This window comes from Cebus imitator, unplaced genomic scaffold, assembly GCF_001604975.1.
Source record: "Cebus imitator isolate Cc_AM_T3 unplaced genomic scaffold, Cebus_imitator-1.0 Scaffold39, whole genome shotgun sequence".
NCBI classification, from domain to species: Eukaryota; Metazoa; Chordata; class Mammalia; order Primates; family Cebidae; genus Cebus; species Cebus imitator.
In genome coordinates, this window is record NW_016107354.1 from 2,311,974 (window position 1) to 2,328,063 (window position 16,090).

Below are 16,090 nucleotides of genomic sequence, written 5' to 3' on the forward strand. Positions count from 1 at the left end.
TTTATAAAGGGACAATGTCTCTAATAAAAGCCTGGGAATGCAGTGGCAAAATCATAATGCACAGAAACCTCAAACTTTTGGCTCAAGCAGTCCTACTACTTCAGCCTCCTAAGTAGCAGGGATTACAGGCAGATGCCACTGCACCTGGCCAGAAGTGTTTATTTTAATAAAGCCAAATTTACGAATACTTTCTGTATTAGTTCTCACACTGCTATGAAGAAATACCTGAGACTGGACAATTTATAAAGGAAAGAGATTTAAACAACTCACAGTTCCACATTGCTGGGGAGGCCTCAGGAAATTTGCAGTCATGGTGGGCCTCAGGAAATTTGCAGTCATGGTGGGAAGCACTTCTTCACAGGGCAGCAGGACAGGAGAAATGCCAGACGCTTATAAAACCATCAGGTTTTATGAAACCGCCCCCATGATCCAGTTACCTCTACCTGGTCCCACCCTTGACACATGGGGATTATGGGGATTACAATTCAAGGTGAGATTTGGGTGGGGACATGGAGCCAAACAATATCACTTTCTGTTATTGCTGCTGATGTTTGCATCCTGTTTATGAAATCTTTCCCTACTCTAAGGTCACGTAGATGTTCTATCTTACCTTCTAGAACTGTGCTGTCTAAATACAGTAGCCACTATTTCATATGTGAGATGTAGCTAGTATGAATGAGGAACTGAATTTTAAATTTTTAAAATTTTAATGAATTTAAATTTAAAAACTGAAGCAGTGTAAAATGATTTTCTATTAAACACGACTTTATTTGATAGGGTTACATTTCACTTTAACCATTAAAAATGTATCATCTGAACAGAGATATACTATAAGTGCAAATTATGTATCAGATTCTGAAGACTCAGTATGAATGAAATAATGCAAAACATCTCATTAATAATTCTTGGTTCAGTGCGGTGGCTCATGCCAAATGATGTTACATAACATTTCATATGCTTATATAGATAGTCTTCTGTAAGAAGTCTCTATTGAAGTCTTTTGCCCATACTTATATGGTGTTTTTAGCTTTTTTGTCTTTTATTTGTAATCTGTATAGGTTCTGGATACAAGTAAGTCCTTTGTCAGATATATGTACTATGAGAGGCTGAGGAAGAGGATTGCTTGAGTCCAGAAGTTCAAGACCAGCTTGGGCAACATAGGAAGACCCTGTCTCTATAAAAACTAAAAAAAAAAAAAAAAGCCAGGCATGTCGACCATGCTCATAGTCCCACCTACTTGGGAGGCGTGAGGATCACTTAAGACCAGGAGGTCAAGCCTGCAGTGAGCCACAGTTGCACCACTGCACTCCAGCCTGGGCAAGCAAGCAGTACCAGTCATAAACCAACAAGCAAATAAATAAGTAAAACATGTTAAAATGATAAGATTTTTGATTTTTGAAATTGGGGGTAAATAAAATATATTAAAATTAATTTTATTTTTTAAACATTTTAAATGCAGCTATTAGAAAATTCTAAATTATATGCATGGCTTGTATTATATTTCTATTGGATAACACTGTTACAGGAGCTTTATTATTTTTCCTTTCAAAGTCATATCTATGATGAAACTAGGATAAATTTTTGGGTATTCTGTGAGGTAAGGTGAAGGTTTACTTTCATACAATCAATTAAGCAGCATTTATCAAAAAGGCCAGGCACAGTGGCCGACCCCTGTAATCCCAGCACTTTGGGAGGCCGAGGTGGGCAGATCACCTGAGGTCGGGTGTTCGAGACCAGCCTGACCAATATGGAGAAACCCAATCTCTACTAATAATACAAAAAAAAAAACTTAGCCAGGCATGATAGCACATGCCTGTAATCCCAGCTACTTGGGAGGCTGAGGCAGGAGAATTGCTTGAACCTGGGAGGCCGAGGTTGCAGTGAGCCGAGATCGCACCATTGCACTCCAGCCTGGGCAATAAGAGTGAAACTCCATCTTAAAAAAAAAAAAAAAAGGGCCATTCTTCTCCTCCCACTGTATTGCAGTGACAGTTTTGTTATAAGTTAAGCAGTCTGTTTTAGGACCTTCTGTTTTGTTTCACTGGCTGGTTTGTCTGTCCTTGTTCCTGAATCACACTGTTTTCATTATGTGGTTTTATAATAAATCGTCATAGCCTAGAGTAAAGCCTTCACTTTGTTCTTCTTCAAGATTGTCTTAGTATTCTTGGCCTTTTGCATTGCCATGTGACTTATGGAATGAATTCATCAATTTCTACATTTTCTGGGCATTTGAATGGGATTGCATTTAATTTATAGATAAATTTGGGGAGAATTAACATCTTTGCAATACAGTAGTATCCCCCTTATCTGTAAGGGGTACGTTCCAAGGCCCCCAGTGGATACCTGAATCCATGGAAAATACTGTATTAGTTCATTCTCACACTGCTATCAAGATACTACCCAAGACTGGTAACTTATAAAGGAAAAGGGTTTAATTGACTCACAGTTCCACATGGCCAGAGAGGCCTCAGGAAAGTTCCAATCATGGCAGAAGGGGAGGCAGGGGCATCTTGCATGGTGGCAGGCAAGAGAAAGCATGTGTATGAGAAGCAAAGGGGAAAGAGCCCCTTATATAACCATCAGATCTCATGAGAAATCACTATCATGAGAACAGCATAGGGGAGACCACCCCCAGAATCCAATCACTTCCCTCTCTCAACGTGGGAATACAGGTCCTTCCTTTGACATTTGGGTATTACAATTCAAGATGAGATTTGGATGGAGACACAGAGCCAAACCATATCACTGTATATACTACATTTTTTTCTGGTACATACATACCTATGATACAATTTAATTTATAAATTATCACAGTAAGAAATTGAAAGTAATAGAATAATTATAACAATATACTGTAATAAAAGTTATGTGCCTGTGATCTGTCTCGCACAAAACATCTTACTGTACTGTACTCACCCACTTTTTGCCCACAGTCAATTGTGGGTAACTGAAACTGAGGAAAGTGCAAGTGTGAATATGGGATACCACTGTACTGAGTCATCAAATCCATGGACATGATACATCTCTGAATTTATTGAGGTCTTCTTCAATTTTTCTTAATGTTTTATACTTGTAGAGACCTTGCACAATTTTCATTAGATATTTTCCCAGGGTATGTGGGGTTTTTAAAAGGTAGATTTAAATGATATGATTTCTGATTGATTAAAGACATTTAATAGCTTTAGAATATTGAGACTTCCCATCTAAGAACACCCTGTAGCTCTCTATTTAGTCAGATTTTAAAAAATTCTTTACATTTTATAGTATTGTTCATAAAGGTATTTTGCATGTTTGAAGGTTTATTCCTAGACAGTCATTTTTCTTGCTTATTATACACAAAAGAAAAATACTTCTAAGTATAGAGCTTGATGACTTTTCGCAATTGAACATATACATGTAATAGGAGCCAGATGAAGACAGAACATTGCCAGAACTCCAAAAGTCCTCTGTTTCTTTCAGTCACTAATCCCACATGGTCACCACCTACCACAAAAATAACCACTGATTTCTAACAGTATTCATTAGGTAAATGGAACCTTTTCTTTTTGGTTTATTTCATTCAACATTGTTTTTATGAGATTTATCCTCATTCTTTCTTGCAGCTATATTCTCGTGGTAAACTATATTTCATTGTGGGAATATACTGTGATTTATCTGTCAGTTCTGTGATTGACTGTATGGTCATTTGGGTAGGAAAACAATTCAGCTACTCTACCAAACTCTAATTTTTTTTATTGAGGTATAATTTACATGCAATAAAATTTACCCTTTCAAAATGTGCAGTTCCATGTGTTTTTACAATTGTATATAGTAATGGAACTGCTTCCAAAATCAGACTAGAGATATTTTCACCACTCTAAACGGTCTTCTCATGCCTCTTTATAATCAATCCCCATCCCATATTCCCAGCCCCTTGAAAACACTGATTTGTTTTCTGTCTCAATAGTGTTGCCTTTCCTAGAATATCATATAAATGGAATCATACAGTATATTGTTTTTTGTTTCTGGCTTCTTTCACTTAGCATAATACTTTTGAGATTTATACATGTTGTTGCACATATCAGTAATCCATTCCTTTTTATTGCTAGTAGGATTTCATTGTATGGATGCACCACTATTTGTTTATCTGTTTACCAGTTATAATAGACATGAGGTGGGGTTTAGTTTTTTAATGTGAATAAAGCTTCTATGAATGTTGATATACAGTCCTCTGTATAGACAAATGTTTTCATTTACCTTAGCTAAGTTCCTAGCTATGGAACTTAGTCATTTGGTCATTTGGTAAGCACATGTTGAATTTTATTTTTTAAATTGTCAAATCGTTTTCCAAAGTGACATGGCATACAACCATACACAAGAGTTTCAGTTACTGTACATCCATGCTAATACTTGATGTTGTCAGACTTACATTCTAGCCATTCTAATACATATAGTAGTATCTCATTGCCATTTTAATTTGCATTTCCCTAGTGACTAATGATGTTGAGCTTCTTTTGATGTATGAGTTTTTCATTTGTATATTTTTTGGTCAAGTGCTTTCAAATCTTTCGCCCATTTTTAAATGGTGTTATTTCTTAGTATTGAGTTTTAAGTGTTCTGCATATAAATCCTTTATCAGATATATGTTTGCAACATTCTCTCCTAGTTAGTGGATTGTTGTTTCATTTTCATTACACTATCTTTCAAAGATCAGAACTTTTTAATACGGTAAAGTCAAATTTATTGATTTTTTCTTTTATAATTTGAGTTATAGTTATCTTTCCTAAACTCGAAGTCACTACAAATTTCTCATATGTTTTCTCCCAAAAGTTTTATGGTTTCTAGGTTTTAGTCTTCAGCCTATAAGCTGATTCTAGATGATATTTTTACATTGCAATGAATGCAAGACTCTAGTTAATTTTTTATAGTAAATATAAGTCATGTGTTTTTGTTGTTGTTGTTGTTTGCCCATAGGTATCTAGTTGCTTCAGTACCACTTGTTTGAAAGACTGTTCTTTCCACATTGAGTTACTTTGGCATGTTTATATATAATCAATTGACCATATATGTGTAGGTCTATCTCTGTACTCTCTAATCTGTTCCATTGATCTAAATGATCATCCTTATACTAAAAGCACACTTTCTTGATTATTGCAGTTTTAGAGTGAGTCAGTCTTTTTCTTGTCTTGTCTTTGAAACAGAGCCTCACTCTGTTGCCCAAACTGGAGTGCAGTGGCTTAATCATAGCTCACTACAGCCTCCACCTCCTGAGCTCAAGAGATCCTTTTGCCTTAGCCTCCTGAGTAGCTGAAACTGCAGGCATGCACTAGCATGCCTGGCTAATTAAAAAAAGGTTTTTTTAGTATAGACAAGGTCTCACTATGTGGTCCAGGCTAGTCATCAACTCCTAAGCTCAAGTGATCCTCCTGCTTTGGCTTTCCAAAGTGTGGGATTATAGCTGTGAGCCACCATGCTCAGCTATAGTTAAGTCTTGAAAACAGGTAGGGGAAGTCTTACAACTTTGTTCTTCTTAAAAATTAATATGGCTGCTCTAGGTCTTTTGTGTTTTCATATAAATTTTAGAATTAACTTATCAATTTTTACCAAAGAAGCCTACTGGAATTTTGCTTATAATCTATAGATCAATTTGGAATAAATGGACACTTGTTTGGCTTTCAATCCATGAAAATGGTGTATCTCTCAATTTATTTAGGTTTCTTTCATTTTAATTTAGAATGGTTTTTTTTAGTTTTTAGTGTGTGGATTTTTCACACATATTAAATATATCTTTTAAGTATTTCATGTTTTTGTTGCCATTGTAAATAAAATTGCTTTCTTAATTTTGCTTTTAAGTTGTTCATTATTAATGTGTAGAAGCAAATTAACTTTATATTGACCTTACTAAACTTACTTATTATTGTAATAGCTTTTAAATAGAATTTTAACAAGATAGTCATGTCTTCTACCAGTAAAGACAGCCTGACATCTTCCTTTCCTGTTTGTATACCTTTCGTTCCATTCTCTCACCTTACTGCACTGCCTAGGACTTCCTATACAGTGCTGAATAGTAGTGGTAATAGTGTACAGCATTGTCTTTTTCCCAATATGAGAGGGATTGTATTTCTCCATTGAGTATAATGTTTACTGTAGATTTTTTTTGTCAGTCCTTTTTTAATCAATACGATTTTTTTTCTATTCTTAGCTTGCTATGAGTTTTAATCATGAGTAATGATAAATGTAAGCAAATGCTTTTTCTGCATCTGTTGGATAATCCTATGCTTTTGTTACTTTAGTCAATATGTGCTAAATGACATAATTTATATGTAGCTCTTTTGTATTTTTTAATTGATAAATCATAGTTTTACATGTGTTTGGGATATATGTGATATTTTGATGCACATATGCAGTGCATTGTGATCAAATCAGAGTAATCGGAATATCTATTACTTCAAACATTTATCTCTTATTTGTCTTAGGAAACTTAAAATTCTTCTAGTATTTTGAAATTTACTATAAATCATTGTTAACTATAATTTTCCTATTGTACTATCAAATATTATAACTTATTTTTTCTACTAATTTTATTTTGTACCCATTACCCAACTTCTCTTTAGCCCTCCCTTCCCACTTCCACTTCCCTGGTAACCACCATTCTACTCTCTATATTCATGAGATCCACTTTTTCATTTTTAGCTCCTGCATAAGTGATAACATGTGATATTTGTCTTTCTGGGCCTGGTTTATTTCACTTAACATAATGACCTCCAGTTTCATCCATGTTGATGCAAATGAAAAGATTTTATTTCTTTATGGCTGAATAATATTCCATTGTGCATATATATCATATTTTCTTTCTTTTTTGGGGGGGAGGGGCACAGTCTTCCTCTGTTGCCCATGTTGGAGTGCAGTGGCACGATCTAGGCTCACTGAAGCCTCTGCCTCCTGGGTTCAAGTGATTCTCCTGCCTCAGCTTCCTGAGTAGCTGGGACTACAAACATACACCACCATGCCCAGCTAATTTTTATATTTTTAGTAGAAATGGAGTTTTACCATGTTGGCCAGGATGGTCTTGATCTCCTGACCTCATGATCTGCCTGTCTCAGCCTCCCAAAGTGCTGGGATTACAGGCGTGAGCCACCACGCCCAGCCCACATTTTCTTTATTCATTCATCCATTGATGGACACTGAGATTGATGCTGTATCTTGGCTATTCTGCTGCAAAAAACATGGGAATGTAGATGTCTCTTCAGTATACTGATTTCCTTTCTTTGTGTTATATACTCAGCAGTAGGCCTGCTGGATCATATGGCAGTTCTGTTTTTAGTTTTTTGAGAAACTGCCATACTGTTTTTCATAATGGTTTTACTACTCTACATTTTCATCAACAGTGTATAAGTCAATGTTCCCCTTTCTCCACATCCTTGCCAGCATTTTTGATTTTTTTTAAATAGCCATTCTAACTGGGGCCTGCTGGGAGGTGGGGGTTAGGGAAGAGATAGGGGAGTCTAGTTTCTATGAATAGCGGCAGGGGAGAATGAGAGGCCAGGAGGGCAGGAGAAGGTCAGAGAAAGCTGCTTCTGAGAACCCCTACAATTCCTACACGATTGTATTGATTTCTAGCTTAATTCCACTGTCATCCAAAGACATATGGTATGTGACTGAAGTCCTTTGAGATTTGTTGGTACTTACTTTATAGCTTGACATATGATCATTTAATAAATGTTTCTTATATACTTCAAATAATATATATGTGCATATATATGCATAGATATTAATATATATATTTTCTAGTTATTGGATATGATGTTCTATATTTGCTTATCAATTAGGTCAAATTTATTAATAGTGTTTAGTTATATCTTCTATATCCTTGCTGATGTTTTTTTCTCTGGTCTGGTTTTTCTGTCACTTGCTAAGAGAGCTTTGTTTAAAATATCTAACAATGGTTGAGGGGTTTGACTGTTTCTCTTTTTAATTCAGTAAGTTTTTGCTTTATATAGTCTGAGCCTATGCTGTTAGGTATATACAAATTTATGATTGTTATAGTATACTTTTGAATTGACGCTTTGATAATCATTAAATGTCCCTTATATTTGTTATATTTCTGGTTTTAATGTCTTGGTCTGATTTTTTTTGATAGCTATACAATCTTTCTTTTGGTTTGTTTTTCACATGATATCCCTTTTTCCTTCTTTTTACCTTAACCTTAATGATTATGATATTTAAAGTGTCTGTTTTATAAGCAACCTATAGTTTGGGTTTTTGAAAATCCATTTTGATGGTCTTTGTCTTTTATTTTGCATATTTAGCCTACTTATAGTTAATGTAATTACTGATAAATGTGACTTTAAATCTATCAGTTTACTGTTTGTCTTTCAGTTGTCTCATCTGACTTGTTCATTTTTCTCTTGATTTATTTTTAATTAATCTGGAATTTTTAAATTCAATTTCTTTTCTTTTACTTATTATTTATGCAAGACATAGTATATAGTGTCAGTGTTTAGGTATACTTTGTTCATTATTATTTTAGTGGTTACCTAAGAAACTATAATGTTAATTGATAACTAAATGAATCTCTGTTAAATTAGTTCTCTTATCTCCTTCAGGATAACCTAAGACTTTAGAAAACTTTCAACTCCATTTACCATCTTTCAACTTTTGTGCAATTGCTGCCATATATTTTACTTTAATACATATTTTAAACCCATAGATTATAATAATTATGGTTTGAAACAGTTCTTTTGTTGTAGGATCGAAGAATGTAAAAGAAAAAAAACAAAAACAACAAAGAAAGAAGCCGTCCATTTCCATTTGGATTCATGAACATTTTCTGTTTTAGTGGTTCTTCATCTTTTTCTGCATCACTATACTTTCATCTTGGATTGGTTTTCTTCTGCCTGGAGAATTCCCTGTGTCATTCCTTTTAGTGTGAGTCTGCTGAGGATAATTCTGTCAGGCTTTGTTTGAAAACATTTCACTTTTACCTTTATTTTTAAAGAATATTTCTTTAGAATATACACTGCAAGTTGGCAGTTAGCATTGTCCTTCATCATTTCATGATACCATGCCATTGTTCATGGCTTCCATTGTTTCTCTTCTGTCAATCGTCAGTCTCATTTTTAATTCTTTAAATTTAATTCATATTTGTTAGCTTCTTACAGTATGCTTAAATCATTTATTTTAAAACTTTCTTCTGTTCTAATATAAACAATGTAAAGCCATACATTTCCCTCTGGGCCCTGCTTTAGCTGAATCCTACAAATTCTAATATGTTGTGTTTTTGTTTCATTCAAATTGTTTTTAATTTTCTTTGTAGTCTGGGTGACAGAATGAGACTGTCTGAAAAATAAATTGTTTTAATTTTCTTTGTGATTTCTTTTTTTGACCTATGGGTTATTTAGAAGTGTGTTATTTAATTTTTAGGTATTTGGGGGATAGTCCAGAGTATCTTTTAGTTATTAATTTTTAATTTAATTCTCTTGTGGTCAGAGAACATGGTTCTTATCATTTCAGTCTTCTTGGAACTTTATCAAGATTGTTTTAAAGCTCAGGATATAGTCTAACTTAGGAAATATTTCTGGTGCACTTTCAAATAAACTGTTGCTGTTTGGTGAAGTGTTCTATGATACGAAATAGGTCAATTTTTTAATAATGTGTACAAGTCACACACTCTTACTTTTGTCTACTTAGTCTATCAATTTCCAACAGAAGAGAATTAATACTCCTTAGCTATAATTTTTGAATTGTCTATTTTTCTTTTCAGCTTGGTCAGTTTTTGCTTCATGTATTTTGGAGCTCTGTAATCAACTGCATGTATTTAAAATTGTTTCATTTTCTTGTTAGATTTACCTTTTATTATGGAATGTCTCTCTTTATCTTTGTTAACATTCCTTGTCCAAAAATCACTTTGATATAGCCTCATGAGCTTTCTTATTGATTCAAGTTTTCACACTCTAGTTTTTCTAAATTTTTACTTTTAATTTCTCCTTATATTTAACATAAATTTATTGTAGCCGGTTTATAGCCGGTTCTCACTTTTTAAAAATCCAGTCTGACAATATCTTCTTTTTAATTGCAATGCTTTAACTGTATATATTTAGTGAAAATGTTGACAGTAACTGTTTTAATACATGAGCATGAGATTTATTTGTGTCTTCTTAAATGTCTTCTATTAATGTTTTCTAATTTTCTGTGTATGGTCTTTCACTTCCTTGGTTAAATTTATTCCTAAGCGGGATTTTTTTTGGAAGTTATTATAAATGATAGTTTTTTAAATTATTTTTCAGATAGTTTGTTGTTGTGTATAGAAATGCTACTGATTTTCCTATGTTAATTTTGTATACTGCAACTTTACTGGTTTCTTTTATTATAATAGTTTTTTTTTTTTGGTGGAGTTTTTGAGCACACTTATAATAGCTATTTCAAAACTCTCATATGCTAATTCCATCATATCTGTCATTTCTAGGTCTGCTTTTATTGACTAATTTCTCTCTTGATTATCAGACTTGTCCTGCTTTTTTACATATCTAGTAACTGTTTACCAACTGCCAAACTTTTAATGTTATATTGTAGCATGTCTATATTTTGTTTCTTTAATTAAAGAATTAAATAGGCAGCAAAGAATGTTTGGCAGGCAATAAAGAATATTTGGCAGGCAGTAGGGTAACTTGCAAATAACTTGTTTTCCTTTCAAGTCTTGCTTTTAAGCTTTGTTCAGGTAACTCTGTAATAACCTTTACTCTAGGGCTAATTCATTCCCTGTGATTTTTCTTTGGTCTCCTCTATCAGTGCCTTAAATTTTTGTTCTACCCTGGCTAGGTAGAACTTGAAAATATCCCAGTCCTTTAGAAGCTTTCAAGATGATTGTTTAGCCTACAGCTTCCCAGCAGCTATTTGCCCAGCCTCACAGAGTTTCTTTCTATGCATCTATAGTTTACTGTAAGAAATAGACTTGAGGGGATTTCTATGTTTATGTCTAAATTTCTTCTTTGCATAGCTCCCTCTTCTCCAATACTATGCCTGACATATTCCAGCTGTCTCAGCCTGTCCAAACTCTCATCTGTCTTTTCAACTCAATGAATCTCTTATGCTTTTTTAGTTTCTTCTTACGTGCACTGTGATCTGGAAAGTCCCTCTAAACAGAAAGCTACAGTGATTGTAGAACTTTCCTCTTTTGCTTCTGTTCTTGCCTTTATCACAGTTCTGCACTGCCTGTTGTCCCATGCCTGAAAATAGATGCTTCATGTATTTTGTCCTAATTTTCAGTGCTTTGGGTTAGGAGATGAATTCCAGAATCAGTCATTCTAACATAGCCAAAGTGGAACAATGTTGCAAAGTCTTTAAGATTTTACAAATGAAAAGTTTGCTAGAGCAGGAGACCAGGTATGGTGGATCATGCCTGTACTCCCAGTACTTTTGGAGGCTGAAGCAGGCAGATTACCTGAGGTCAGGAGTTCAAAAGCAGCCTGGCCAACATGGCGAAACCCATCTCTACTAAAAATACAAAAATTAGCTGGGCATGGTGGCAGGTGCCTGTAATTCCAACTACTCAGGAGGCTGAGGCATGAGGATCACTTGAACTCGGGACAAGGAGGTTACAGTAAGCCCAGATCATGCCACTGCACACCAGGCTGGGTGACAGAGCAAGACTCTGTCTCAAAGAAAAGAAAACAAATATGTACTAGAATGGCTGGTTCTGTGATGGAGAGGGTAAGGAAAAAAAGAGTCAGTGGCAACTATATAACTTCTTTCTTGACAGAAGTGTAAGAAATACCTTATCCTTGGAAGGATTTTCTCCTCAATTTCAAAAGAAGTTTCAATGGAAATACTTATTTTTTGAAAGTTAGAAGTTTCAACTTTAGGTTTATATTTTTTCCATAAACAAAGGCTAACTAGGCAGTTTTCTAATGTTGCAGTATTGTTAATTTAGATCACTGTTGATGATAAAGTGGTTCCTGCTGCTCTTGCTGCTGCCAACAATGAGAACATTTGCTTAGGCACTGCTAATATACCAGGCATTGTGCTATGCACTTTGTACTCATTATCTTTACCCTTCCACAACAGTTCTGCAAGTTAGAAATCATGATCCTGAGAAACTCAAGGAGGTAAAATTATTTCCTCAAGGTCATACGCTAAGAAGTGAAAACTCTGTGACTAAATTACTCAGTGGTCATTTAGTGGCTAGAATTGGGAAATAATCTCAGCTCATAGGTAACAATGCCTCCTCCCATTATTATACTGCTCTCTGATTCTGTCTTTACCTGAGCTTTCCATCTGGCAAATTAAACTGGAAAACAGCCAACTCCCTTCCCAGAGAGGCTGTACTATTATATAGATGTTTTGCATTATTTTGCTTTGAATAACAACATATGTAAATGTGCTCCTGGAGGCTAAACTACCCTTATTTTGTCAAACTTGGCCTCTCTCACTAGGGTGAATAGTTGAAAATTTTAGAGAGGAAAAGGCAGGCTGGAAAGAAGGTTGACGTGGAGTTGCTTCTCCTCCTTTCCCCCGACCCAACACATATTTCTATTCAGACATAAGCAGCCACAGCAGAGTCAAGATTACTAAATTCGATATCATGGAGTCCTAGCTGGTCCTGATAGTCAGTGATCAGAGTGGGTTAATCCAGCTATTACTGATTAATTCTGCATCATGTTGATATGTAGGGGCAGATGTTCTTGCTGAGAAGAATAAAAGCCTCCTGTGGCACCTGGAAGACCTTATCAGACAGGGTCCCTGGCCAGATCACAGAGAGATTCTAGTTAACATGGGCATTTTGCTGCCTCTAACCATCTACCTCTTGTTCAGAGGTTGGCCCATCTCCTCGACTTCGGCTCTCCCTTGGGCCCTGTATTGTTGAGCCATCCCTATCTTAAAGGGCCTTTCCTGGCATTTGAATCACCACTTTGATGATGTGATAATATCTGCAAGTTAGGAAAATAAAAATGGCATTTGTTTAGCCATAATTAATGAAATATTTATGTTGCATGAGACTATGTGATAAAACCTTAGGCTTAGAGTCCTTTTGCTTCTGATTACATTTGGGATTTTTTTTTTCTATGACCAGACATTCTGACGCCAGCTCTTTTACGCTGAGCAGATGTCATGTAGTAAAAATGGGTGCCAGATGCTGTGAGCCACAGAAGGGCGATTTGTTTAAGCGCTGGCTCCAACTTTTTTGCATTCAATTACTCTGCAGAACAAACCTTACACAAGCATTTAGGTAACTCAGCTAACTTTAGACATGCATTTTAATAATAGATTTTTATCTCTGAATGCATTCTGAGCAAGGCACCATATAAATGGTGTTTAAGGAATTAATTGACTTCTGCGTAATACCTTGGCTTTTTTTTTTTTTTTTTTTTTTTTTTTTTTTTTTTTTTTTTTTTTTTTAATGTGAAAAGAGAGCTGCAAAGCTCTTGGCAGGAACCCAGAAATGTAATTAACGTGGAGGGCCAAATTTTCAGTTGTCCTCAGGTAGTGTTGCCTCGTGCTTGTGCTCGCAGCAGGTGCAGTGAGGGGAGGGCCGGGAGGAAGGAAATGAGAGGAAGCGGGGAGGAGGAAGGAGCAGCTTTGGTTCGTAAAGCAGGAAGCGAAGCCAGCAGTTCATTGAGTTTTTCTGTTCCCATTTCAGACTCCAAGAACTTTCCCTTCAGAGCACAGGTAACAGAGGCTTCCTCTTGTGCCTCTTCTACCACCTCTTCCTCTGCAGATGAAGAATTTGATCCCCAGCTTTCCTTGCGGTTAAAGGTAACAACACTTGGTCCCCCAAAGAGGGCCTTGGCTGGTGGGGGCTGCTTACTATCCATATTTCAGACCCAGTGTGGGCTCCGGCTACAGTGGCTTCGTTAGCAGGATCATGTATCATTGCATCCGACATGATCCTCTCTTTACTTGGAACACCCCAAGAATTGTATCTTTAAAAAACAACTTGTACAAGTTTGCCTTTCTCAGACCCACATTGGGGAGAAAAAAAAAAGAGAGACATATTTGCTGGAAACCATTTGGTGACGGCAGCTCTTAAAGTGGGTTTAATATATGGTCCAACAAGCAAACCATTGAAAAAATTACAACAAACAGATGCATATTTCCCTGGGGGAAGCACAGCTTCATTTAAGAAGCACTAGAGGCAGATTGCATGGAAAATGTTATGTTTATTCTAATCAGAAATATGAAATGAACCATGCAGTTGCATCTAGACATAGATACTCCAAGGATCCCTGCTGTGAAAGTGACAAGCTCTGTGCCAGCTGGGGAGATGGTAGACTTCTTTTCTCAATGGACATTAATGTTTCTGGAGAGCTTTTTAAACTACTCTCATATCCATAGATTAAAAAACACAAACATTGTATATGTCTATAAATGCGTCCGTATGTCACATTCACAGTGACAGACGTCCCATAACCAAAGCCCACCATTGTTTTCTTTATCCACCGAAGCTGGAGCATTTTCACTAAGACAGTAGAGTACTTGGCGCGGGTGGTAGGGGGGCGGGGTGTTACTGAATGGTTGGACCTAAAATGCAGAAAGAGAAGCAGTTTGCTGCTCTGGTAGTGTTTATTTTTTGGAGTAGTGAGGCTCTGGGGAGGGAGGAGGAGAACCAAATTTATTTACACAACTCAACTTTTCCATATCTGGCATTAGGAGCTTTGGCATCATCTCAAGTCACTCAGGGGTTCCAACTCCCCATGGCCCAGCTTGGAGTAAGAAAGGAGGGGTCTGGGATGTGTGTGAGAGTGTGTGTGTGTATGTATGTGTGTGTGTGAGAGAGAGAGAGACAGAGAGATGGGGGGGCACACAGGGGAAGGGAAGAGAGAGAGAGGGAGGGAGTAGAGATTGAGGGAGAGAGATGTATGAATTTCTCATTTCTAGCAATGATGTCTCTGATTAGTTCAGTATTCAACACAAATGAATTCTGTGTGTGTGTTGTATTGATTTCTGTGGTTTTCTTACTGCCCCTCTCATCCCCTTGAGTGACCCTGAGTTAATTCTGTATTCAAATTAGGCAGAGATTCCAGCATCAGCCATCTTGACATGGAGAATAAAAGAATAGAATGGCCCAAACATTGAAATCGCAAGACGGTGGTTTCTAGGACCAGTATCACAAATAGCTCCTTGTCCTCCTGCTGGTCCACAGCAGAGCTCACTATCACATCAGCTTGCCAGGCGGTAAAGCATGCCCGCCTCACCTGGCTTCAGACCTGTCCCACTCTTAAAGGAAGGGAAGCTGGCAACAATATTTCTTCTTTCCAACCTCTCAAGGGCTCACACTGAAGGAACAAGAGGAGGTTTTCGTCCTCTGGTTTCTTTGTCTCTTCTGTCCCATGCAGGTGTGTCCCCACCCAGGTGGCACAGAGCCCATGACAGCTCAAATGAACCTTTGCACAGGAAACCAGAGACAAGATGTGTCCTCTTGGCCTCTTCCCTTTGCTTCACCCTTGTTCCCCACTGCCTCTCCTCCCACACCACCACCTAGATCTAAGAGACTAAGGCCGGAAGAGATACAGCATCTTGTCTTTGATTCTGCCAGATTTCTGCATCTTTTCTTCCATAGCCCTTAGCTTCCTTCCTTCTCTGCATCATCAGTGAGGATATAAGAGCTGTGCCTTGTATACATAAGGCTGTGTCTTTATTAATAATGCGTCCTTCTTTTATGTGTCAGCAACTTTTAATAAAAGGCAATAAATGACTTTCTTTTTCTAGGTTCTGTTTTGCTGACTCTTGATAAAGCAGAGTCTGATAGCTTTGTGGCTGGAAAGTGCTGAGACCACATGATGCTCTTGAGGCAATTCGCCCCACCTTTCACCTTGGAATTGCATTCAGTGGTCTTCATTTAGGGAGGAACATTGGCATTTCTTTTCTGTAGTCTCACGTTAGAGTAGGGCCTTGTTGTGTTTAAATGGTATTTGGCACAAGGAAAGGTAGTATGGAATAGATGAAATGTGGATACTAGATTCAGGCTACCTGTGCCTAACTCCTAGCTTTGCCTGTTAGTAATTGCATCATCTTGTACAAGTTAATTTCCTCTCTGAGTTTTAATTTCCTTATCTGTAAAGTAAGTGGAATTTGAGGAATAAATGGGATGACACATGTGAATTAATTAGTATAG

General features: G+C 36.6%; 1 protein-coding gene across 3 annotated transcripts in view; it reads left to right on the forward strand.

The window, feature by feature from the left end:
* The window catches only part of MICALCL (MICAL C-terminal like), an 83,007-nt gene that overhangs the window by 33,433 nt on the left and 33,484 nt on the right, over positions 1-16,090 (forward strand). For all 3 annotated transcript variants that reach the window (XM_017525749.2, XM_017525750.2, XM_017525752.2), the window contains exon 6: positions 13,616-13,731. In XM_017525749.2, coding sequence (XP_017381238.1) covers positions 13,616-13,731 — 116 coding nt within the window. The remainder of the gene's footprint in view (positions 1-13,615; positions 13,732-16,090) is intronic.